The sequence below is a fragment of the Oncorhynchus masou genome, chromosome 31 (genome assembly GCF_036934945.1).
Source record: "Oncorhynchus masou masou isolate Uvic2021 chromosome 31, UVic_Omas_1.1, whole genome shotgun sequence".
Lineage (NCBI taxonomy): Eukaryota > Metazoa > Chordata > Actinopteri > Salmoniformes > Salmonidae > Oncorhynchus > Oncorhynchus masou.
The window spans coordinates 63,332,364-63,358,659 of NC_088242.1; the positions used below are offsets into that span (position 1 = coordinate 63,332,364).

General features: G+C 41.7%; 1 protein-coding gene across 2 annotated transcripts in view; it reads right to left on the reverse strand.

Moving 5' to 3' along the window:
- Positions 1-26,296, reverse strand: part of LOC135524269 (furin-like) — a 174,773-nt gene that overhangs the window by 21,432 nt on the left and 127,045 nt on the right. For both annotated transcript variants that reach the window (XM_064951670.1, XM_064951669.1), the window contains exons 7-8: positions 9,508-9,596; positions 4,997-5,169 (exon numbers count right to left, since the gene is read on the reverse strand). In XM_064951670.1, the coding sequence (XP_064807742.1) occupies positions 4,997-5,169; positions 9,508-9,596 (262 nt within the window). The remainder of the gene's footprint in view (positions 1-4,996; positions 5,170-9,507; positions 9,597-26,296) is intronic.

Genomic DNA, 26,296 nt, shown 5'->3' on the forward strand with positions numbered 1-26,296 from the left:
CAGGGTGTCTGGGATGATGGAGATGATGTGTTCTTGGGCACAGGAATGATGCTGGTCAGCATAAAACAAGTAGGGATTACAGACTGGGGCAATGAGAGATTGAAAATGACCGTGAAGATGCCTGCCAGCTGGTCTGTGCATGCTCTAAGAATGCGCCTTGGAATACCATATAGCCCCGTGGCCTTGGAGAGTGTTGACCAGATTAAAAACTTTACTCACGTCTGCCTTGGAGAGCGAGATCACCCAGTCCTCTGGGACGGTAGGGGCCCTCATGCACAGCTCGAATAAATGTATTGCATTCGACTGGTGGGGAGGCATCATGGCTCGGTCTACCTTTGTAATCCATAATGGACTGTAGCCCTTGCCACACGCGTCGAGCGTCGGTGCCGGTATAATAGGATTCCACCTCGTTCCTATATTGTTATTTTGCCTGTTTGATGGCTCTGTGGAGGTCGTAGCGGGACTTCTTGTACGTGTTTGTGTCCTTAGCCGTAGGCTCGGGGTTGATTGCAATAGCCCTGTGTGCGGTAGCTCTGTCTTTTAGTTTAGCGCATATGTCAGTGTTAATCCGGTGCTTTTGATTGGGGAAGCAGTGAATCTTCACTGTGGAGAAAACGTCTGCAATGTATTTCCTGATGAAGCACGAGACGGAGGTGGTTAGCGCGCCAATGGTATCAGCAGGAAAAACATATTCCAGTCAGTGCTAGCAAAGCAGTCCTGCAACATAGCCTCTGAACCTGTAAGCAGGATGCAGGAGTATAGAGACATGATCTGATTTGCCAAAGGGGGACGGGGGAGGGTCTTGTTTGCTTGTTTGTGGGTTGAGTAACAGTGGTCTAGGACTTTATCAGCCCCAGTGGAGAAGGAGATGTGTTGATACGTTTAAAAACATTTTTTATTTCACCTTTATTTAACAAGGTAGGCCAGTTGAGAACAAGTTCTCATTTACAACTGCGACCTGGCCAAGATAAAGCAAAGCAGTGATCGGTAAGCAGCTCAGACAGCTGATGCTTAAAATTAGAGTATAAGAATCCAGCTTCAGAGATTTTTTAAATTCGTTCCAGTCATTGGCAGCAGAGAACTGGAAGGTGACCAAAGGAAGTGTTGGCTTTGGGGATGATCAGTGCAATATACCTGCTGGAGCACATGCTACGGGTGGGCATCATGTGTCTTAGTAACGTGGAATTAAAATTGCCAGCAAAAAGAAAAGCAGCATCTGGGTGAATGGTTTCCTGCTTGTTTATTGCCTCATATAATTCATTAAGTGCCAGCTTGTTGTTGTTGTCCTGAGGTGGAATATATTCAGCAGTCACGATAACAAAGAAACCCCTTCTACCCGACCTTTCTACCTCTCGGGAGGTAGAAGGGTCGGTATTTGACCATCAGGTATTCCAAGACGGGTGAACAATAAGTAGAAACTTCCACTGCGCTAGAGTCTGCACCAAGGGTTGGAACCGGTTCAGGGAACAGAACTGAAAAATAACAAAATGATTTGAGGAACAGAACCTGAACCTAAAGTGATCTATACTGTTCCAGAACAGAACTTATTTTTAAAGCATGGGAACCGGTTAATAATGTTATTTTAAGTTCAAGAATTTTTAACATTTAGTCCCACAAAAGTCACAACAAAGTGCCTATGCAAAGCCCTAACTCTGTCACTCAAACTTATTCCAGCGTCTGCCTGCCAGCTGGAAATCTTTGCCAGAGGGTGTGCGTGTGTGTGTAGGCTGGGATTACACAAGATCTGAATGACATGGGTAATGTATTGGGTGTTCTGTAAACTCGTCCCCAGGCTCAAATGCTACTGCATATAAAGACTGGAAACACTGCAACAAAATAGGACTTGAAAGGGGCGTGGGTAGAGAGAGAGCCTGCCAGAGCTGTATTAAAATTCCAAAAATCATCAATCAAAATAAATGTTCTATCACAGTGCCAATTTTATTTTTGGGTAGCCCAATTGATTCTGAGTTCAGATATATAAAGTTATGTGAAAACTATTTCAAGATGCATACTTTCCGATATCCCGAACTCACCTGCTTGTTTAGCCTAAATCACTTGCGCTGCTCGCACTTTGAAACCCAGAGTTCAAGTTCAACTTTCAACTTTTATTTGTCACATGGACATGTACAGTGAAATGCTTAACTTTCAAGCCCCACCCAACAGTGCAGTATTCAATATCAAAATATTACAACTAATAAAAAATAACATGAGAAATAAGGAATAAGTGAGGAAGCTACAGCGCATTCAGAAAGTAAGACAGAAAGTTCAGACCCCTAGACATTTTACATTTTTGTTACGGTACAGCCTTATTTTTCCCCCTCATCATTCTATACACAATACCCCATAATCACAAAGCAAAAAAACAAGTAAAGAAAATGTAAAACAAACAAAAACAAAAATGTCACATTCAGGCCCTTCACTCAGGACATTGTTGAAGTACCTATGGCAGCGATTATAGCCTTGAGTCTTCATGGTTATGACGCTACAGGCTTGGCACAACTGTATTTGGGGAGTTCCTCTGCAGATCCTCTCAAGCTTTGTCAGGTTGAATGGGAAGTGTCGCTGCACTCAACTTTTTTATTTTTTAACCTTTATTTGAGAACGCATTCTTATTTTCAATGACGGCCTAGGAACTGTGAGATAAAATGTGCAGTTTTGTCACACAACACTGCCACAGATCTCTCAAGTTTGGCATGCTGACGGCAGGAATGTCCACCAGAGCTGTTGCCAGAGAATTGAAAGTTAATTTCATCCCATATGCCGCCTCCAATGTTATATTAGAGAAATTGGCAGTACGTCCAACCGACCTCACAACCACAGACCACATGTAACCACACCAGCCCAGGACCTCCACATCCGGCTTCTTCACCTGCGGGATTGTCTGAGACCAGCCACTCAGACAGCTAATGAAACTGAGGAGTATGTATGTCTAATAACGCCCATTTGTGGGAAAAAACTAATTCCAATTGGCTGGGTCTGGCTCCCAAGAGGGTGGCTGCGCCATTGCCCAGTAATGTGAAATTCATAGATTAGGGCCAAATTCATTTATTTCAATTGACTGATTTCCTTATATGAACTTTAACTCAGTAAAATCATTGAAATTGTTGCATGTTGCATTTATATTTTTGTTCAGTATACATTTGAAAAAAAGTCTAATGAACCATTTAATATACACCATCACATTAAATGCATTATTTATTTTGGTCAGGTCTAAAGAAACATAATATGAAGAAAAAGTATTTAAGAGGAACATAATGAGTTGGCCTATGTTATCTACATAACATAATGAGTTGGCCTATGTTATCTACATATGCTCTATGCCGTAGGCTGTAGGTTTGTTCATTTAGCTGAAAATGTATGCTTATAAGTCCCCATGACACTATTTTATTTTATAATAAGAAGAATATAATTGAACTTAGCTGAATAAAATAGAAAGGATATTTTTCCCATTATGGCGCGAGAGCGCATATGAAGTGGCTATGCTGAGCGTAAAAGTGGTCATTTGAAACAGGTCCTATTTGCTAGATTTAGAGTTATTTGGCAACTTGTGAGTGATACAAACCTTAGAATGTCTTAGAAATCAAAACATATGGGCTGCATGATGTGACTATAGACTGTCGATGATTTGAGAAAGTAGAAAAAAAAGCTCAATTTCTTGCCTCAGGCTGCACGGCTGTTCTCTCATCAAGTGATCATATTTTCACCCATCAGACTACTCTCAATTTAATCTTGTTTTTACTAATATGTCAAAATAGTTTAGATTTAGTATGGCCCATTATGAAACGGGCAGGAACTCGAATAGGGAATGAAGGCTGCACGGTTTCCCATCTGTCTGTTTTGTCGGCTACTTCAGGTTTATAGTGGAGCGTGTTCTTAATATGAGCAGCTGAAAAATAATTATAAGAACACTTATTTCACTCCATGCATCAACCACTGTTTGAGGAGCATGCTCTCCTTGCCCAACAGGTGACATTCCATCCAAACTCTGTATGCCATGGGCTCTCCAACATCGATAGTAACATGTTTACGCACCTACAGCCTATCTGCGCGCTTGATAAAGGAGTAAAGCAGAAAGAGGAGGAGATGGAAACACATAATGGCAAGATATTCTGCTGAAGATAATGTGTCACCCAATGAAATATAAAAAGGCTATTCAAAATCAAATTCACTAATTGTAGGCTAACTGTAAGCCGCCCTGCACAATCAATGAACCAACAGCCTCGCTGTGGACTATACAAAATGGATAGACATTTTGGAGTAGCATAAGGTAACCAGCCCATCCAATATGCATAATAATACAGTCCACACTCAAAGGCTATTACTAGAATTTTTGAGTATAGGCTAGATCAACTATGTACCAAAGACATCTTAAAACAGTTTTGTTTAATCTTTTTCTGCCATGTGTATTATGCAGTACAGCAATATACTGTATAATGGCACAATCATACTTTTTATATTTATTTTTTTTAAATGGGAGGGGGAGGGCCTTGGGCTCATAAACTCTAATCTGCTCATGGGAGTCTTGAATTAATCATCACTTTAGAAAGCGCTGTCCATTTCGTTGTGTTAGGCTTGAAAACAACATCCACAACAACCATGTTTTACACTGTTTCAACCTGCCGTTAAACTTCTTTCTTCAAATTGATCATCACAGTGAGGTGAGTTGTAAAAGTATGATAGGCCTACTGTTTTGATGATAAATGTTTGATGTGAATTTCGATTGCATTTGCATTGATGTCAGAGCAGTTGAGAGACAATAGAGCCCCGAGTACCAGGCCATTAACGACCTAATGGTCGTTAGCAAGTTGGGTACTACCAAAGCATGTCCAGAGTGCATAAAAGGAGATTACCGTGACTCAGGGGTCACATAGAATATTTCTGCGGTCACGACTCATGAATGCTGGTGTGGCAATAATAAGGTCATGGCAACAACCCTAGGTAGGTATGCATCATAAACCATGTGTGCTCCAGTAATGAATTAGCTCCACTGACTGACCTCAGTGACTCCTCGGAGGAATGCCTCCTTGGCCAGCTTGGCGGGGCCGTCTACCGTCTTCCCATCATCCTCTGGGCCCCAGCTGGCGCTGTAGATGTGGATGTGCTGCGAGTTGAGGCTGAGGGAGTGGGCCTCCACCACATCAGTCACCTCCCCATCCAGCATACGCACACCTGAACACACACACACAAGGTCAGTACACAGATCGAGAGAGAGAGACAGGTGAAATTAGAGGTAAAATAAAGTAGATAGACAGGTAGGGTGAGACAAAGGGAGAAAGAGAGGAGACAGAGAGAGAAAGAGGAACATTGTGTCAGAGAGACAGCATGAGTGGTGAAGAGGTAGGGTGCTATAAACATGATGCAGTTGGGATACAAAGCCTTTTGTGTCTGGCTGTCATATTGACAAACACACTGGGGAGACAAAGGGCTTATGAGCCTGTCACTCTGTCAGATGTGATGAGCAATTGTACTCTCAGACACAAGCATGCAGAAGTGTGCTCACTTACTCACACGCACACACTTTTTACTGTTGTAGCTATAAAAAAGCACAGCTGGCCATTAAAACAATAGTCAATACCTTCTCCTTCATTAAACAACCAGGTAGGAAAACATACATCTTGCAAACAACACAAGATGGGCAGAACATTCCTTCTGACGAACAAGTGCGGGAGGGTTTTAGGGTTTTTACGGTGCCTCCAACAGTGTCTGTGACCTGAAACCAACTGGCCCAGTAGCAGGGTCATTCATTGAAATGAGTGCCTTATTTTTTAAGTAGAAATTGTGCACCAATATTTAATTTTAAAAGCCAGTTATATTAAATAAAGTGCCCTTTAATATAGACCACATAGAGAATTCAATAAATCCAAATTTGTATATGAATAAAGACTTAATAAATTGGCAAAATGATGCATTTTGACACGTCCCTATGTATCCTCTGTGACTTCTAGGAAGATTTTAACTGCAAAATGTCTCCAAGTTTTCACCATCATTGTAAATCCTTCGTTGCTTTGGCAATATAATTTCTGAAGATTATTATTTATTTAATGTGATTAGTGATTCATTTACGTCTGTCTCTCATTTTAAAGTCAATCCTGTTACGTGAACTCTCGTTTTAATATGGTGAAACGATTAATTTTTAAATATTTTTTTCAAAAGAAATATTGAACATCTAATAGTCAAAACATAGCGTAAAAGCAGGTTTTTGGCCATTTCCTGGTGTTTTGTGGTTGGAAGCAGGCTAGAAATGTTTTAACAACATATTTTTAAAAACTTGCATTCAATAGCCCCTACCTGCTGCACATATTAAGCTTCCATTCCCTCTGTCACAGGGGGATTCATGGCTGATTTAAGATGAAATCATCAACTCTGTACTTTAATTGACACTCAATAGGCACTTACTAGGGATGTGCATCGTACCCTTTCAAGACGATTCAAATCGAATCTAGATGCAGTGCCTTCAGAAAGTAGTCACACCCCTTGAAGTTTCCACATTTTGTTGTATTACAGCCTGAATTTAAAATGTATTAAATTGAGATTTTGTGTCACTGGCCTACAAACAATACCACAGTGTAAAAGTGGAAATATGTTTTTAGAAATGTTACAAATGATTTAAAAATGAAAAGCTGAAATGTCTTTAGTCAATAAGTATTCTCCCCCTTTGTTATGGCAAGCTCAAATAAGTTCAGGGGTAAAGATGTGCTTGACAAGCCACATCCAGTTGAAGTCGGAAGTTTACATACACTTTAGCCAAATACATTCAAACTCAGTTTACACAATTCCTGACATTTTATCTTAGTAAAATTCCCAGTCTTAGGTCACTTAGGATCACCACTTTATTTTAAAAATGTAAAGTGTCAGAATAATAGTAGAGAGAATTATATATTTCAGCTTTTATTTCTTTCATCACATTCCCAGTGGGTCAGAAGTTTACATACACTCAATTAGTATTTGGTAAAATTGCCTTTAAATTGTTTGACTTGGATCAAAGGTTTTGGGGAGCCTTCCACAAGCTTCCCACAATAAGTTGGGTGAATTTTGGCCCCTTCCTCCTGACAGAGCTGGTGTAACTGAGTCAGGTTTGTAAGCCTCCTTGCTCGCACAAACTTTTTAATTTCTGCCCACAAATGTTCTATAAGATTGAGGTCAGGGCTTTGTGATGACCACTCCAATACCTTGACTTTGTTGTCCTTAAGCCATTTTGCCACTACTTTGGAAGTATGCTTGGGGTCATTGTCCATTTGGAAGACCCATTTGCGACCAAGCTTTAACTCCCTGACTGATGTCTTGAGATGTTACTTCAATATATCCACAATTTTCCGACCTCATGATGCCATCTATTTTGTGAAGTGCACCAGTCCCTCCTGCAGCAAAGCACCCCCACAACATGATGCTGCCACCCCCGTGCCTAACGGTTGGGATGGTGTTCTTTGGTTTGCAAGCCTCCCTCTTTTTCCTCCAAACATAACGATGGTCATTACGACCAAACAGTTCTATTTTTGTTTCATCAGACCAAAAAGTATGATCTTTGACCCCATGTGCATTTGCAAACCGTAGTCAGGCTTTTTTATGGCGGTTTTGGAGCAGTGGCTTCTTCCTTGCTGAGCAGCCTTTCAGGTTATATCGATATAGGAATCATTTAACTGTGGATATAAATACTTTTGTACCTTTTTCCTCCAGCATCTTCACAAGGTCCTTTGCTGTTGTTCTGTTTTCAACAGAGCATTTGATTAAAATTACTTAGCAAATTACATTGGTTGTCACTCAACTAATAAAGCCTAATATTGAGCAACCCATTTTACAAACATTTGAATGCTGAAGCGCAGATGTGCCAGATCAGGAATAGGCCTACCACTCCTTGGCCAGCGCGCACAGTTTGACTACGCTACTGATATTGCCTTGGGTTGTTTGGCATGCCAAATGACTTGCAGATTAATGACTGTCAACATAATTACATGCTTAATTCGACACTGAAGGAGAGGACGCAGTTGTCACAAAAGATGAGAGGTATTTTTGGAAGGTAGAACGCAAGTCATTTGAGCAATAAACATTTGTGAAACGGTGATTCGTAATGTTTGAATCGATTTTCTGACCGATGCATGCTCATGCATTTGGATCGGTTTGGACTACCCGCAGACTGATGCACTCATAACTTATATATTTGAACTAGAGGATGCATATTGGTGAATCGTTACTTACCTAGCACTTACTATAGTAATTGTTTTATTTAAGATCTTGGGATGGAAAAACTTGCTCTTTGTGACAGGGGCCTGTCTGCAGCTTTGATGTGGACCGCCTCAGATCAGTGTTCTGAACAGTAATGGTAGCAGAAGGCGTGAAATGAGCCATCGTCAAATAAGTCCTATACTGCAATGGTACCTGACTAGCTAACCACAGGTTATCTGCTGTATCTCAGAGACAGATGATAAACCAAAGACTTAAATTACACACTCTAGAAAACCTACCTGGTTAAATAAAGATGAAAAAATAAAAAATAATTTAATTAAATAAAAAAAAACACAGGCCCTGCATAGAGACACAAATGGATTGCGTGTGTATGGAGCAATCAGTCTGGATAAAAGCAAGATGGCGTTTGAAAGATGAATTGGGTTCTGATTTCAGGTAAATAAGAATGGTAATATCTTGAATCCTGCAGTAGCTAACACATTAATGCCGCTATAACAATCATCATCATAATCATTAGTGTCATGGGGCGGCAGGGTAGCCTAGTGGTTAGAGAGTTGGACTAGTAACCGAAAGGTTGCAAGTTCAAATCCCCGAGCTGACAAGGTAAAAATCTGTCATTCTGAACATGCAGTTCCTAGACCGTCATTGAAAATAAGAATTTGTTCTTAACAGACTTGCCTAGTTAAATAAAGCTAAAAAAAACAACAACAACAAGGCAGTTAACCCACTGTTTCTAGACCATCATTGTGAATAAGAATTTGTTCTTAACTGACTTGCTTAGTTACATAACATCTTAAAAATGGGCAGGAGGTTAGAATCCCATGGAGAGACACTGCTGGGTTACTTTCCATCCAGCTGTGACTCCTATCTGAAAGCTGTGGGAGATGAGTGTGTTTGGGGGTGGGGTCAACGCAGCCACTAAATGCTAATCACTGCACAGTAATTAGGAACGGCCCAGCAGGAGAACACACACACACACACACTGAGCTGCTAGACCAGGAGATGCATGCTAGGAGTAGGAGAGTTATGGCTGACTGCTGGGGACTGCTCTCAAGGCTCCACTGTTGGCTGCTTGTCTTTGATAGAGTGCTTAGGGACACAAGTTGGTAAAGGCCAGACAATTGCTTGATACAGTCCATTAGACTGATTAAATGACTTGGTTTTGACAAAAGATTAGAGACAAAAGTTGGTAAATATTCAGAAGTGGCAGCTAGCAAGTATAGAGATCGCTACGATGTGCTCTACTGAAATTGACTCCGGTTCAACTGACAGCAGACCCTAGTCAACCAATCACAATTAGCTATTGGCAGAGCATGCCTCAATCACCTCCAATTTTGGCGTTGTAGGCCACGCCCACCCCACAAACATCGTTGTTGGCGGCCGCAGCAACCTCACCAGCACACCGTGTTCCATGTCTAGATGAGAGAGAGAATGAGAGAGAGAGAGAGAGCGAGAGAGGTAGAGAGAAAGAGAGAAAAAGAGAAGTTAGGATTCATTAACAAAAACACTCATTCCTCATAGCAACCACTCTGAACCGCGCAGGGAACTTCAAAAACAATAACTTCTAGAACGGCTGCTAAAAATACACAGCAGCACTCGGCTTGGGCGGTATACCGTATATATAACGTATACCGGGGTATTTGGAAAAATACCATAATACTGTAATTTTTCAATACCGTAATACCGTCCAAACTATTTAATTTAAGTTTCAATAAATCTGAATATCAGTTAATAATTAAGTTAATAACTGCAGTCAACTTGTGCAATACGCTAGAAGATAAAGCATACTGCGATCATAATTTCACCTGTCACATTATTTTACATTATGAAGCTTACTGTAGTTCCTCAGAACAGTTGAGCCAACCACGTGTTTGTTTGTAAATAGTACAATGGTAGAAAGCGGGAGCTGGTGAGTCCATAGCGTTCTATATCTATTGGCGAGTTGCTGTTGTGCGACGAACATGAGGTGACTACACTTGTATGCAAATCACTACTAAATGTTTGCCATCAGATATCTTATAACGGCTTTCTACCCTGTTTCAGAAGCCAAACAGCTCTGGATGAGTTCTGTACAGCTGCCATTCATACTATGATTTTTTTTCTTACACTATTTTTCTCCCATCTGATCCATGTACACATGCACACTTTTCTGAAGGAAAAGCAGCATCACAACTAGTTTATGTTAGTTTTCGTTTGTTAGCATTTAGCTAACAGCGTCTATGTGATGTCGCTATTACTTGTGCTAATTTCGTTAGCATTCTTAGCATTGTTAGCATTTGTTAGCACACCATTGGGCTTTTGTTGTTGTTGCATTTTTAGCGCTAACTTGTGTGCTATGCTGGTAATACCATAAATCCCATAATGTAAAAATCTGGATACCGCCCAAGCCTAATCAGCACACCAACGAAGAGATGAAAAACACTGAGGGCCAACTGTTCTGCCTGCGGCTATGGAACTCTGACCTGTTCACCGGACGTGCTACCTTGTCAAATGTGGAGATAAAACTGAAGGACATGGCACTGTCTAAAACTATGATGGACGGTCACTGGATGCAGGCCAACAGAGAGAAATATGGGATACTATTGATATGTCTGAATTATTTACTGTGACCTTCTTCAATGATTATGAGCAGTATTGCCTTGTGTAAAGAGATAGAGACAGGCGATCTGAGGACGGCAGGTTCATCACACCTCTCAGTTCTACCTTGCTGCTGGCATGCTGTTGGGCATCACACAAGCACGCATGCAGCACGTACGTACACAAACACACTCGTAAGGCCGCAGGGCCAGACAGTATTCCAAGGCGTGTCCTCAGGGCATGTGAAGACCAGCTGGCAGGCATCTTGAAGGACATTTTCTACCTGTGATCCCCACGTTTCAAGCTGACTATGAGTATTCCTGTTCCCAAAAACTCTTAAGGCATCCTGCAACAATGACTACCGCCCTCTAAAACTCACATCTGTAATAATAAAGTGCTTTGAAAGGCTGGTCATGGCATACCTCAACTCCATCATCCCAGACCCACTCTAATTTGCATACCTCCCCAACAGATCCACAAACAACACAATCGCACTCCACACTGTCCTCTCCCACCTAGAAAAGAAGAATACCTATGTGAGGATGCTGTTTGACTACAGTTCAGCATTCAACACCATAGTTCCCTCCAACGACGACTCCGACTCCAACTCCATCATCAAGTTTGCTGAAGACACAACAGTGGTAGGCCTGATCACCAACGGCGATAAGACAGCCTACAGGGATGTCAGAGACCTGGCAATGTCGTGCCAGGACAACAACCTCTACTACAGGAAACAGGGGCGGGTGCACACCCCCATCCACATCGGCGGGGCCTCAGTGGAGAGAGTCAAGAGCTTCAAGTACCTCGGTGTCCACATCACTGAGGACTTAACATGGTTCTTTCACATCAGCACAGTCGTGAAGAAGGCATGGCAGTGCCTATTGGCCCTCGGGAGGCTGACATTTTTTCGCATGGCCCCTCAGGTCCTTAGCAACTTTTACAGCTGCAACATCGAGAGCATCCTGACTGGTTGTATCACCGTCTGGTATGCCAAATGCACTGCCCTCGACCGGAAGACCTTAGAGAGGGTGGTGCAGACGGACTAGTGCATCACTGAGGTTAACTCCATCCAGGACATACATGCCAGGCGGTGTCAGAGAAAGGCCCGAAACATTTCCAAACACTCCAGCCACCCGAAACATGGACTGTTCTCCATGCTCCCGTCCGGCAGGTGGTACTTATGCATCAAGTCTCAGACCAACAGACTCCTTCACAGCTTCTATCTCCTGGCCATAAGACTGTTAAATAGCTAACAACTACTGCTCTCTCTCACACTTAGGCTGCTGCTAAAAATATTATTGATTAGATTTATTACTACCACTAAGCTGCTGTTCATTAATTATTGATTGCCATTACCATTAGTATTTCTACCACTCACTTTGTACTAATCCCTGCCTACATGTACATTTATACTTCAAATACTCCAGTATTGATAATCCCTGCACATTGCTAATTTGGTACTGGCACTGACCCTGTACTGGTTATAGCTTCCTCTCTTATTTCTCTTGGTCTTCAGTTCTTATTAGTTACACTATCTTGATATTGAATACTGCACTGTTTTGTAGGACTTGCAAGTTAAGCATTTCACTGTACTTACACGTGACCTATATAACTTGAAGTTGAACACACACAAGTATACGCACACACCTAAGAAGAGAGACATGCACTTGCTTTAGCAACTCCACTACATATACAAAATATATATACAGCCCTTCAAATGAGTGGATTTGGCTATTTGAGCCACATCCGTTGCTGACAGGTGTATGAAATCGAGCACAAGGCCATGCCGCCTTCATAGACAAACATTGGAAGTAGAATGGTCTTAGAGCTCAGTGACTTTCAACGTGGCACAAGTCAGTTTGTCAAATTTTTGCCCTGCTAGAGCTGCCAATAAGTGCTGATATTGTGAAGTGGAAACATCTAGGAGCAACTAGGGATATGGTGGTCATGAAAATTTGTCAGCTAGTGATTGTCAAGTAAATAACTGTCAGTCTCATGGTAATTGACCATTATTAACATAAACATATTTAGCATCTCCTGGCTTTCATGCATAGCCTTCAACCCTCTGATGTAAACATTTGGAACATCTACATTTGAAAAAGTCTAATAAATCCATGTAATATATGAAGAAAATGTAGGCTATTTCAGAAGAACAGAATAGCATATGAGATTTACTTATGTTAGGCCCTGATCTGGCATGCCATATGGCTGTGGGCTACACTAGTTCATTTAGCAGACAAGATTTGCTTAGAATTCTATTTTATATTATGAAGAATACAATTGAACACAGCTGAATAAAATAGAAAGGATATTTTCTCTAAACGATTTCTCTAAACGATTTGAGGGAATGTTGAGCGGTTAACAAAGAATCATTATGAATAATGCAATTGAACACAGCTGAATAAAATAGAAAGGATATTTTCTCTAAACGATTTCTCTAAACGATTTGAGGGAATGTTGAGCGGTTAACAAAGAATCATGCTTCATTTTTAGTTATTTAAGTAACTTTAGTTGTGATACAAATGTTGAGCTATATGTTTTGATTTTTAACTTCTTGTAACTAGGGGGCAGTATTTTCATTTTTGGAAAAAATAACGTTCCCAAAGTAAACGGGATATTTTGTCAGGACAAGATGCTAGAATATGCATATAATTGACAGCTTAGGATAGAAAACACTAAAGTTTCAAAAACTGTAAAAATATTGTCTGTGAGAGTAACAGAAGTGATATTGCAGGCGAAAGCCTGAGAAAAATCCAATCCGGAAGTGACTCATGTTTTGAAAGCTCTGCGTTCCGATGCATCCCTATTGAGCAGTGAATGGGCTATCAACCAGATTACTTTTTCTACGTAATTCCCCAAGGTGTCTACAGCATTGTGACGTAGTTTTACGCCTTTATGTTGAAGAATACCCGTAAGTGGCTACATTGTGTAAGTGGTCACCTGATGGCTCTCAGAGAGATTCTCGCGTAAAATACAGAGATAGCAATTTTTCCTTTTGCTCCTACTGAAAAACCAATTGTCACGGTGGATATATTATCGAATAGATATTTGAAAACCCCCTTGAGGATTGATTATAAACAACGTTTGCCATGTTTCTGTCGATATTATGGAGCTAATTTGGAACAAACAGAGCTATTTCGCCTACAAAAACAATATTTTTGGAAAAAAGGAACATTTGCTATCTAACTGGGAGTCTCGTGAGTGAAAACATCCGAAGCTCATCAAAGGTAAACGATTTAATTTGATTGCTTTTCTGATTTTCGTGACCAAGTTACCTGCTGCTAGCTGGACATAATGCTATGCTAGGCTATCGATAAACTTACACAAATGCTTGTCTTGCTTTGGCTGTAAAGCATATTTTGAAAATCTGAGATGACAGGATGATGAACAGAAGGCTAAGCTGTGTTTCAATATATTTCACTTGTGATTTTCATGAATAGGAATATTTTCTAGTAATATTTATGTCCGTTGCGTTATGCTAATTAGTGTCAGTCGATGATTACGCTCCCGGATCTGGGATGGGTAGTATCAAGAGGTTTTAATACATTCTAAGGCTGCATGATCCAACTCCAATGATGATTTGAAAAAAGTTGCAAGAAAGGCATGAGCTCTGCTTTGTTTTTTTTGTTTTTTTGTGCAGGCTGAACACACTACATCAGTCACTCATTCACAATTTGACAAGCACTTGATAATGCCTCGAATTTCCCGGCTGCATCCCCTTTGTGTGGCCACAATACCCCCTAAAAAAATCTATGTCTTTTGCAGCTAGTGGCCGTTGTGCACATGGGCTAAATATAATAATTATAATTCCCTTCTCCTGGCTGCGTGCCGAAGCACCTCTCATTCACATGGCTCTCCATCACGTGATCGGGTCTTTCTCACAGGCTATAAGTGAAGTCAGTCACATCGGGGACACAACTGCACGCGTCCTTATCCAATTCCGGTGCACATATTGAAGATATGACCGAGTGGCACAGTGGTCTAAGGTGTCGCTACAGACCCGGGTTCGATCCCGGGCTGTATCACAACCGGCCGTGAATGGGAGCCCCATTGTGGCTGCGCACAATTGGCCCAGCGTCGTCCGGGTTAGGGGAGGGTTTGGCTGGGGTAGGCCGTTATTGTAAATAAGGATTTGTTCTTAACTGACTTGCCCAGTTAAATACAAAAAAATAGATACTGGAAGAACTGTCCACATTTACTTTTCGTCAGCCAACAAGATGAGTAGCTCTAACGAACAACAAAAGCATTAGCATATGTCAATCTATTATCCCCCATAGTACAAAAGTTGACCTATTCTATATGACAAATACATATTTTTGTTAGATGCGAAGATCCCAAATCAATACAACCACTAGCATCAAAAAACCTCTTAAGCAATGAGCCTGACGCAACAGATGAGAACGTTTAGCTTAAAATGTTAATAAACCATTAGGCTATTTCTTCACATTATAAGCGCAGCAATGTGCACACGGCATTAGGCTATAAGCGCAAATGTTCCATTAGCAGGAAAACACCATTCTAAAAAGTGACCACAAATGTGATAATGCATGTAGTGCTTTTATTATAAAGGCGCATTTTTATGATGAAAATGATCTTCCCCAAACTTGAAACTCAAGCGCTGCGGATGGGTATAACTAGCCCTCTGGGGTAACTGCCCCCCAGCCCCCCATTAGGGTTATGAATGCAAGTGGTACCAGAGCACCAGGTCTAGGTCCAAAAGGCTCCTTAACAGCTTCTATCCCCAAGCTATGAGACTGCTGAACAATTTATCAAATGGCCACCGAGACTATTTACATTTACTTTTGTTTTTACACTTATGCTACTTGCTGTTTATCATCTATGCATAGTCACTTTATCCCTACCTACATGTACAAATTACCACGACTAACCTGTACACCCGCACATTGACTCGGTACCGGTACCCGCTTGTTATTGTTATGGAATTTTATTGTTACTTTTTATTAGATTTTTACTTTAGTTTATTTAGTAAATATTTTCTTAACTCTATTTCTTGAACTGCATTGTTGGTTAAAGGCTAAGCATTTCACGGTACCCTGCGCTTGTGACAAAACATTTTATTTGAATGTGTTTCCACCTGTCATTTAGATATTGCCTAGCCCAATTAGCGCTAGTTTATGCTAACTTGCTAGCTAGCAACTTTACTAGCAGTCCACTAGGCACTGATAGCTTTACAATTTATGTTACTTTATAGCATTTTAGTTATTTTACACAGCATTTTATGTCACATAGCTAGATAGCTATGTTTTTAAGAGAGCTTTTCAATTGGCATCTCTCCTGTTTTCAGTCACAGGTGGGGACTGGATTAGGTGTGAGCAGTGTAGGAGGCTCATGAGTTGTTCTCTAATTTTACTGGGGATAACTTTGTACAAATTAGAATAGTGCAATACCATAGCATAAAAGAGTTGCCACATCAATTCATTTGTTATGTTATTGTTATTAAATGTTATATTCGAATGTTATTTAATATTAGTTATATTCCATTCCAATATATATATATATTTTTTTTTCTTTTTCTTCAATGAATTAAAAACAACCATTTTAAACCTTTTGCTCCTGAATGTCATTTAAAAAAAACAACCTATCAAAACATATAGGCCTATGGGCTAGGCTACATGAGGTGTGCGACTATAATTTTAAAAAGTCGCAAAAAAAGCATGTGCTTTTTCTTGCCTGAAGCTGGGCATCATTCACAAGCTCTATTATTGTCTTGATTTAATCCTGTCTTTACATATATGAAATACTATATGTTTGAAATTTGTTTTGATTTAGAATGGACCATTATCATGCACCTGTCTCAAAACAGGGGTAGTGGAAAATAGCGAATGGAGGACACTTTTCCCATGGTTTATTTTCATGCCAGCCAGGTAGACTATACTCCTGTTGTAAAGAGAAACAATGTGCTTAATACTAGGAAGGTTGAGAAATAAATATAGTAGGCATAGCCGATAGAAAGCTGATGGGATCCTCCTCTTTTTAATAGAGTCCATCAATCTGTTTTCTCACGCAATTGTATAGCCTATAGAAATGTTGCGCAACATGAGCTAATGGGCTCTCATGAAGTGTTTGTTTGGATTACATTTGCATTGATGTCAGAGTGATTACTGGGACAATAGAGTGCTGAGTACCAGGCAGTTAGCAAGTTTGGTAGGCTACTAATGACCATCAGCAGAATCAGAGCTTGGAGAAGCCTAATTATCGTGACTAAACGGTCACGTGGAATTTGACTGCCGTCACGACTCGTGACCACTGGTGTGGCGGTAATACGGCCACCGTAACAACCACATACTTTTGATCATGTAGTGTGTTTTTGGGGAGCTCCTCTGAACAACAGGGTCCTGACGAGAGAGCACATTTTCTATACCAGTCTAAACCGTGCCTCATTAGCTCATTGCTTTGGATGTATATAAATAAATGTCACTAAAAAACACCTTAACAAATGCAAATGCAGCTACTGTTGTTATTCTGGCTGTACTGTTTGAAGTGACTAAGTTAGCTGTAGTAGGCTCACTAGCAAGCAAGGGATAAGAACAAAATAACGCACGCTCTGGAATGCCCTTCAAGCCAATCAGAAACAAGTATTTAACAATGCCATGGTATAATTTATTTATTTTATGAATCTAAGCTTTATTTTATATAATGTATTGTAGTATACGGTATTATATGGACTTGAATTACACACCTCGTTCAAACCTTGAAGCTAGGAGAGAACACGCAATGCTGGTGGAAGTTACAATTATAGGCTAGCGAATTAGATTTAAATGTTGAAATATCATAGAACCTAGGCGGACGCATATACCTTTCCTAATATTTCACCTAATGTTGTGTGAAGTGTGTATTACCTCCTCTTTGTCTTTTTATTGTTGCTTTATTCCTTCCTCACTTCCAACAGTTAAAATAAATACGTTTTGTTGTCCTTCTCTTCATCATTGTAATGGCATTGCTTGAATAATATAGGACTAGAATAAGATGCAGAAGGCTTTTGCTTCTCCTGAAGACGGAATGGTTTTGGGTCTTTTAAACTCCACTCAAGTTCTTTTGGTTGCTGTATTTAACATTCAGCAAACAAGAGCAAGCTTGCATCCATCTTCAATCCCTCTTGTGTATGTGTGCCATTCAGAGATTGAATGGGAAAGAAAAAATATTTAATTGCCTTTGAACGGGGTATGGTAGTAGGTGCCAGCCGCACCTGTTTGTGTCAAGAACTAACGCTGCTGGGTTTTTCACGCACATCAAGAATGGTCCACCAACTAAAGGACATCCAGCCAACTTGACACAACTGTGGGAAGCATTGGAGTCAACATGGGCGAGCATTCCACAGAGATGAGAAAGTCATTAAAAAATCTTGTTAAACACTATTATTGCACATATTGAGTCCATGAAACTTATTATGTGACTTGTTAAGCACATTTTTACTCATGAACTTACTTAGCCTTGCCATAACAAAAGGGTTGAATACTTATTGACTCAAGACATTTCAACCTGTCATTTTTTAATGAATTTTTGGGGATTCAATTTGAATGATATTTGAATGATAGAGGTTGTTTTAAAACTCTGCAGCTCCAATAATAAAAAAAGATCTTTACAATAACAAAATAAAGTGAGATGGAGATGTAAATTAGACGCGCATTATTATTACTCTAGCATAGGCTGCAGCAAATGTAAAGTACCTGTCACAATACATTGTTTTTACCAACTGATGACATGATACTGTACACATGCATTGCGAACTGTGCTGCATAATGTGGTGCACTTCCTGTTCCCACCCTGAGCGTTGATGATTGATCATGCAGATAGCAGAGAGGTCATGGAGATGCCAGATTTAGACATTGCATATAATCTAACAGTTCCATTTCACCTCATGCTGTTCATATAAATAATTTATTATAATTTACAGTTTTTCACACAGTTATTTATCCCAGGATACAGAAGTGGGTTTGGGCAGGAAAACCCGGTTCCTGCTATTAAATCCGAGTATACAGTACCTCGCTGGTGCGTCAGAGGAAAAGGGTAGGAGCTCTATCTCAAGCTGAGAAGCTGATTACACTGGAGCGTGGCTCTGTAATTCATTACATTACCCACCTGCTATTTACCCATAATGTATAGAAAAAAATGCAACACAAGACACTTTAACAATTCATACTAATCGACACAGAAAAGTTTTGCACAGCTCAAGAGAAATTGTGACAAAGGCTTGGAAAGTAGAGAAAAAAGTAAAATTATGTTTTCTACACTTCACTTATCGCTTGACCTCGGCTGTCACACGTTGGATTCTTCACTGACAGCTCTGCCCTTTCCCCCAATATGCCATGCGCAGCATATGCTAACATGTCGTACACCATCCGTGAACACAAAGAAGCAATTAAAGTTAAATCTTAGCAATTAAGATGTTGTGCTTGTTCGTTGTGTTGCTTTGGTAACATGTTTATCAGCCAATCCATGAATAGAACAGTCAACTTGTCAATGTGCACACACAATCACACATACCCATGCAAGAATGCACACACTGAACGTAACAGTTAACTCATAAACATGACTAAAAACGTGCACACTAGCGCATGTCACCCACAAACACAGTATATTCCTCTAGCTGCTGGCCAAACATACAAAACAAACCCACATTTTTATCCCTGCCATAGACAGAAACCCTGTGTCGCATTCGTTTCTGAGAGAGTCAGATTGAATTTTAAAGGAAGGCGGGATCCTAAGGCACAACATACTACATGTTTTTAATCACCATCAAGAGAGAAAGCAGCCCTACTAACCCGGAGTCTGTCTATACTGGTCCAATGCAGAACAGTAGCTAGGAGGCAACTGGCCTGTCTGGGCCTGCATTTTTCCTAAATTATTCCTGGCTGTCAGTGATATCATCATTTCATCCATAGGATCTCAAAATGGTATTTGTGGCAGTGGGTATCTTGGCACAATCGTAATTTGGCCAAATATGTGTAAGCGGGGAGGGTATCCACCACACTCATAGTGGCCAACAACTAAAGTACAAGCCATGGATGGACTTTCACATTTTTAAATTTGGGCTGCTTGAGGGTAGCCATCCAAATTTACCAGACACACAAACAGACAAATACACAGATGCAGAATGTAATTGAACTGGACCCCTTTCAGATGAGACAGATGACAGCTTCATGTGTGGAAGTGGCCCAGGAGTGTGGGTCTGACGACCAGATGACATCTTAATTCTACATTTGTCAAAACAAAAATCACAGGAAATTATTTTAGAGGCACTTTATTGACCCACTCTCTTCTTTCTCTTTTTCTCTCCTTAATGCACTGGTTAAAGTGTCACACAGAACATGGAACAGGCAAGAGTTAAAGGCTGTGTTCTCCTAAAATAACACCTTCTCTGAACAGTACCTGTTGTACCCAACTCCTAAGTCATGGGGTTAACTGAACAACCTGCTACATTACCTATACGACTGAAGGAAGGGTTCGGTCCTCCAGTTAATCCATGTTAGGTGTTAAACATGTGAGAAGACCAATTATAAAGGTGCTGCATCCATCATGCAGCCTCCCCTCCTCAGTGTAAACCCAGAAGCCTGCATCCCCAAGTAGCTCTCCAGAAGGAGGGTTGGAAGGCCACCCCTGCAGTAGTCCATGGCAGACAAAGAAAGAAAGCCTAAACACTATCTACAAGGTCACTGTGCCCTCTTTATCTTATCTGAGGGATGGAGGGAGACAGAGAGGGAATATTTTGTATCTCTCTCTCCTTCAGGCTAATACAACCTCTTCCAGCCTATTGGTTGCCGTGTCCCTTTACTTCAGAATGGTATGAGGCAATGTGGTCATTTTGTGTTATTGTTTTGTCTCTTCCGCAAAGAATGTTCTGATTTTAGACACAGACAAAAAGGTTTGAAATATGCACTATACACTATGGTGGACACCCCTTCAAATGAGTGGATTCGGCTATTTCAGCCACACCCGATGCTGACAGGTGTATAAAATAAATCACACAGCCATGCAATCTCCATAGGAATACACTGACAGTAGAATGGCCTTACTGAAGAGCTCAGTGACTTTCAATGTGGCACCATCATAGGATACCACGTTTCCAACAAGTCAGTTCATCAAATTTCTACCCTGCTAGAGCTGTCCCGGTCAAATGTAAGTGCTGTAATTGTGAAGTGGAAATATCTCGGAGCAACAACGGCTCAGCCGCGAAGTGGTAGCCCACACAAGCTCACAGAATGGGACTGACGAGTGCTGAAGCGTGTAAAAATCATCTGTCCTCGGTTGGAACACTCACTACCGAGTTCCAAACTGCCTCTGGAAGCAACTTCAGCACAATAACTGTTTGTGGGGATCTTCATGAAATGGGTTTCCATGGCCGAGCAGCCGCACACAAGCCTAAGATCACCGTGCGCCATACTAACGCATCGGCTGGAGGGGTGTAAAGCTTGCTGCCATTGGACTCTGGAGCAGTGGAAACTTGTTCTCTGGAATGATGAATCCCGCTTCACATTCTGCCAGTCCGATGGACGAATCTGGGTTTGGCGGATACCAGGAGTACGGTACCTGCCCCAATACATAGGCCCAACTGTAAAGTTTGGTGGAGGACGAATAATGGTCTGAGGCTGTTTTTCATGGTTCGGGCTAGGCCCCTTAGCTCCAGTGAAGGGACATCTTAACACTACAGCATACAGTAACATTCTAGACGATTCTGTGCTTCTAACTTTGTGGCAACAGTTTGGGGAAGGCCCTTTCCTGTTTCAGCATGACAATGCCCCCGTGCACAAAGCGAGGTCCATACAGAAATAGTTTGTCGAGATCAGTGTGGAAGAACTTCACTGGCCTGCAGCCCTGAACTCAACCCCATCGAACACCTTTGGGATGAACTGGAACGCTGACTGCGAGCCAGGCCTAATTGCCCAACATCAGTGCCCGACCTCACTAATGCTCGTGGCTGAAGCAAGTCCCTGCAGCAATGTTCCAGCATCTAGTGGAAAGCGTTACCAGAAGAGTGGAGGCAGCAAAGGGAGGCCCGACTCCATATTAATTCTCATGATTTTGGAATGAGATGTTGAATGAGAAGGTGTCCACATACATTTGGTCATGTAGTGTGTTATAGTGTGTGACTGATGCCAGAGGGATGTTTGGCTAACTTGGTGGATTTGTGCTCTGCCGCTGCCTACTGTAGTGGAGCTTTTGGCTGTGGGGTATCTGTGCTGTGGCAGTGCAAGTGAATGGGGCTGGATCCAGGGGCCTGCTAAAAGGATTAGGTTATTTTTTGCTTGGCTTAACTGAGCCCAGAGGAAGCTAGAGCCTTGGTTGCTGCTCAAACAGGAGTTCCTCCTGAGCCCAATCGATCGGGAGCATTCTCTCTCTTTCAGGCCTTGGGAAGAGGGCAATCTACTGCCCTTGTCAGTGCTCACACGTCTCTGGTTGCACATCTAAAGAGAATCATCAGGCAAAACGACCAGGCTCATGCGATTAAGACTACCTAACTGAATGATAAGCTTTCTGAAAATGGCTTTAGAAGATGCACGCCAACTCAATGAGACACACACTTTAACTATAATGAAGTGATTAATTCGGCAGTGGTTTAAAGGAGACTCGTGGGATAAAGCCAGTCAAACAAAGAGGCTTCTAAACAAAGAAACAAAGCAAGCCAAGCTAATGAGACAGACAATTAAAAACGTGCCGTGTCTCACCGAGGAAGGACTAACTCTTCACACCACTGACACACCTGATTAAATCTTCCATTTATCAGGCCTGCTCAGTATCTGTATCTGTATATTGGGTATGGTTTCTGGTCTGCTGGGGGTTTCAGGGGCTTAGACCATCTGCAGGGCTCAATCACTGCTGCCCACTGCCCTGGGCCTTATTGAAGTGGCTGGCCTTACATCACAAATACAGGCACAATTTCAATCATTCAGCCCTCTGGTCCCTCTCTCTGGACATTGAGGGTAATAATGGAACACACATACAGAGTGAGAGAGACATAGAGAGAGAAAGAGAGAGAGGAATCAGGTGTGAAGGTGGAAGGTCGGGCACATGCCAACATCCTCTCCTGAAGTCTGTCTGTTGAATCATCTCAAAGCTCTGGGCTGTCTGGGAAATAAACACACGGCCTCAGACAGATAGAAACAGAGGAAGATGGTATAAACAACATAGCCAGGCCTTTGAAAAGACAGGCACTTTTTATGTGTTGAACGTTGTGGTTAGGAGTCAGGGGCAAGGCTTTCGATTAAGTTGTGTAATAGAGAGAAAGAGAGGCAGTGAAAGAGGAAAATCATTTTTGATATACCTGGCTCTCGCTCTTCGTATCACATAACTGCCTCCAACCCTGCAGGAGTTTTATTTTTTTATTTACATTTTTTATTTCACCTTTATTTAACCAGGTAGGCCAGTCGAGAACATGTTCTCATTTACAACTGCAACCTGGCCAAGATAAAGCAAAGCAGTGTGACACAAACAACAACACAGAGTTACACATGGAATAAACAAACGTACAGTCCACAACACAATAGAAAACATCTATATACCGTGTGTGCAAATAAGGTAAGATTAGGGAGGTAAGGCAATAAATAGGCCGTAGTGGTGAAGTAATTACAATTTAGCAATTCAACTCTGAAGTGATAGATGTGCAGAAGATGAATGTGCAATTAGAGATACTGAGTGCAAAGGAGCAAAAAAATCAAATAACAAGGATGAGGTAGTTGGATGGGCTATTTACAGGTGCAGTGATCTGTGAGCTGCCTGACGGCTGATGCTTAAAGTTAGTGAGGAGATATGAGTCTCCAGCTTCAGTGATTTTTGAAATTCGTTCCAGTCATTGGCAGCAGAGAACTGGAAGGAAAGGTGGCCAAAGGGGGAATAGGCTTTGGGGGGGTGACCAGTGAATTATACCTGTTGGAGCGTGTGCTACGGGTGGGTGCTGCTATGGTGACCAGTGAGCTGAGATAAGGCGGGGCTTTACCAAGCAAAGACTTATAGATGACCTGGAGCCAGTGGGTTTGGCGACGAATATGAAGCGAGGGCCAGCCAACGAGAGCATACAGGTTGCAGTGGCGGGTAGTATATGGGGCTTTGGCAACAAAACGGATTGCACTGTAATAAACTGCATCCAATTTGCCGAGTAGAGTGTTGAAGGCTATTTTATAAATGACATCGCCGAAGTCAAGGATTGGTAGGATAGTCAGTTTTACGAGGGTATGTTTGGCAGTGTTAGGTTCTTATTTTTCAGAGGAAATAACTCATGGACACTGGAGAAGCTTTAACCAAGTTTAATTATTTCCAAAGGTTCTGTACAGCTGTATTCAGACAGCAAACATTTCTCTCCATCACAGTTATATACATCCTACTTAAGACACGCCTTCTCTCCAATCCTTACATCTTATGGTTCAACAGAAAGAGGGTAACAGGATACCAAACCCTTATTACTCCCTTAAGGGAATCTGTCCTCACCTCCTGACCTCAACCCCTCCATCTAATCCACAGATGTCCATCTGTCTACCCTGTATCAACACCGTGTTCTGCTTCCCAACACATTCCAACTCATTCCACAGCTATCGGTCTTTCTACAGAGACCCAGTCTCCTTCGATTCTATGCCTCTTTTCTATCATTTATTTAATATCTAAATGTTCAAAATGTCAAATCCAACAGCAGCATGAGTGAAGGATGCTTTGTTGCGAAATAGGAAGCCGGTTCTAGATTTAATTTTAGATTGGAGATGTTTAATGTGAGTCTGGAAGGAGAGTTTACAGTCTAACCAGACACCTAGATATTTGTAATTGTCCACATATTCTAAGTCAGAATCGTCCAGAGTAGGTATGATGGGCGGGCGGGCAGCGATTTAGTTTTACTTGCATTTAAGAGCAGTTGGAGGCCACGGAAGGAGAGTTGTATGGCATTGAAGCTCGTCTGGAGGTTAGTTAACACAGTGTTCAAAGAAGGGCCAGAAGTATACAAAATGGTGTCGTCTGCTTAGAGGTGGATCAGAGAATCACCAGCAGCAAGAGCGACATCATTGATGTATACAGTGAAAAGAGTCGGCCTGAGAATTGAACCCTGTGGCACCCCCATAGAGACTGCCAGAGGTCCGGACAACATGCCCTCCGATTTGACACACTGAACTCTGTCTGAGAAGTAGTTGGTGAACCAGGCGAGGCAATCAGAGGTGTAAGAGGTGTCCAGACTTTAGGTGAAGATTGTTCAGGGGAGGTGAAACAAAGGGAGGACATTCAAACATTACTATGCCAGTGGGTGTGTGTCACAGTAGAGTGCTTTGGATGTGAGAAGACCTTCTACAGCTAGCTGCTTCTCCTCACAGAGCCAAATGTATACTGGAACTACCTCGTAGTAACCAAGGTGCACCAATTAGGGATCCAAAGTTGAACTGTTTCACTGGATACGTGCACTGTGTCTCCCGATTGATAGGATATACAGTAACAGGGATTAAGACCAAGCCCAGAGACAGATAGGGTGGTGGTTGGATTAGAAACTACAAGTCTGTGGACAGCAGCCCTGTCATCATGTTTCCCCATCAACACCAAATGGTATGCAGACTCTGGAGCAGAGAGTTTCGTCCTATTGTTCACTCGACCTGGAATACCTGATGATCAAATGCCGATGCTTCGATTTCACATCTGTTATCATCACTGTACGAGGCTCTAAACAAACAGGAAACCGTACACCCCGAGGCTGTGTTTATTGTGGTGGGGGATTTTTAACTCTGCATTACTAAAATGTGTGATGTATGACTTTTACCAGCACATCTCCTGTGCCACGAGAGCTGCAAAAATTCTGGACCACTGTTATTCAAACCACAAGGAAGCATACAAGGCCTTCCCTCGTCCCCCTTAGGCAAATCAGATCACAACTCTATACTCTGCTTCCTGTTTAAAAACAGAAACTCAAGCAGGAAGTGCCTGTGATATGCTCAGTAGAGAAATGGTCTTACGAAGCAGATGATAAGCTACAGGACTGTTTTGCTAGTGCAGACCGGAATAGGGAAAGTGAAAGGGGGATACCTAGTCAGTTGTACAACTGAATGCATTCAACGGAAATGTGTTTTCACATTTCACCGAACCCCTCTGAATCAGAGAGGTGCATGAGGCTGCCTTAATCGACACCCTGCCTTGCTCAGGTGCAGAATTACATTTTTTTTTACCTTGTCAGCTCAAGGATTCGATCCAGCAACCTTTGGGTAACTGGCCCAACACTTCTACCCGCCAGGCTACCTGCGAATATGTTCCGGGACTCCCCCGATAACTTTCGACAAGCTTATGACCTTTGTTACTGGCTTCATCAGAAAGTGCATCGAAGACATTGTCCCCACAGTGAAGGTCTGCTGTTTCCCCAACCAAAAGATTTATGGTGAGATACTTGCTAAGCTAAAGGACAGGGCCACCACAAATATGGCTATCACAGCTAACCCTGAGGCTACGGTTGAGGCCACAAACGCATACAAGAAGTCCCGCTACAACCTCAGAGTCATCAAACATGTAAAAGGACAATACAGGAATAAGTTTGAATCCTTCTACACTGGCTCCGACACGTGGC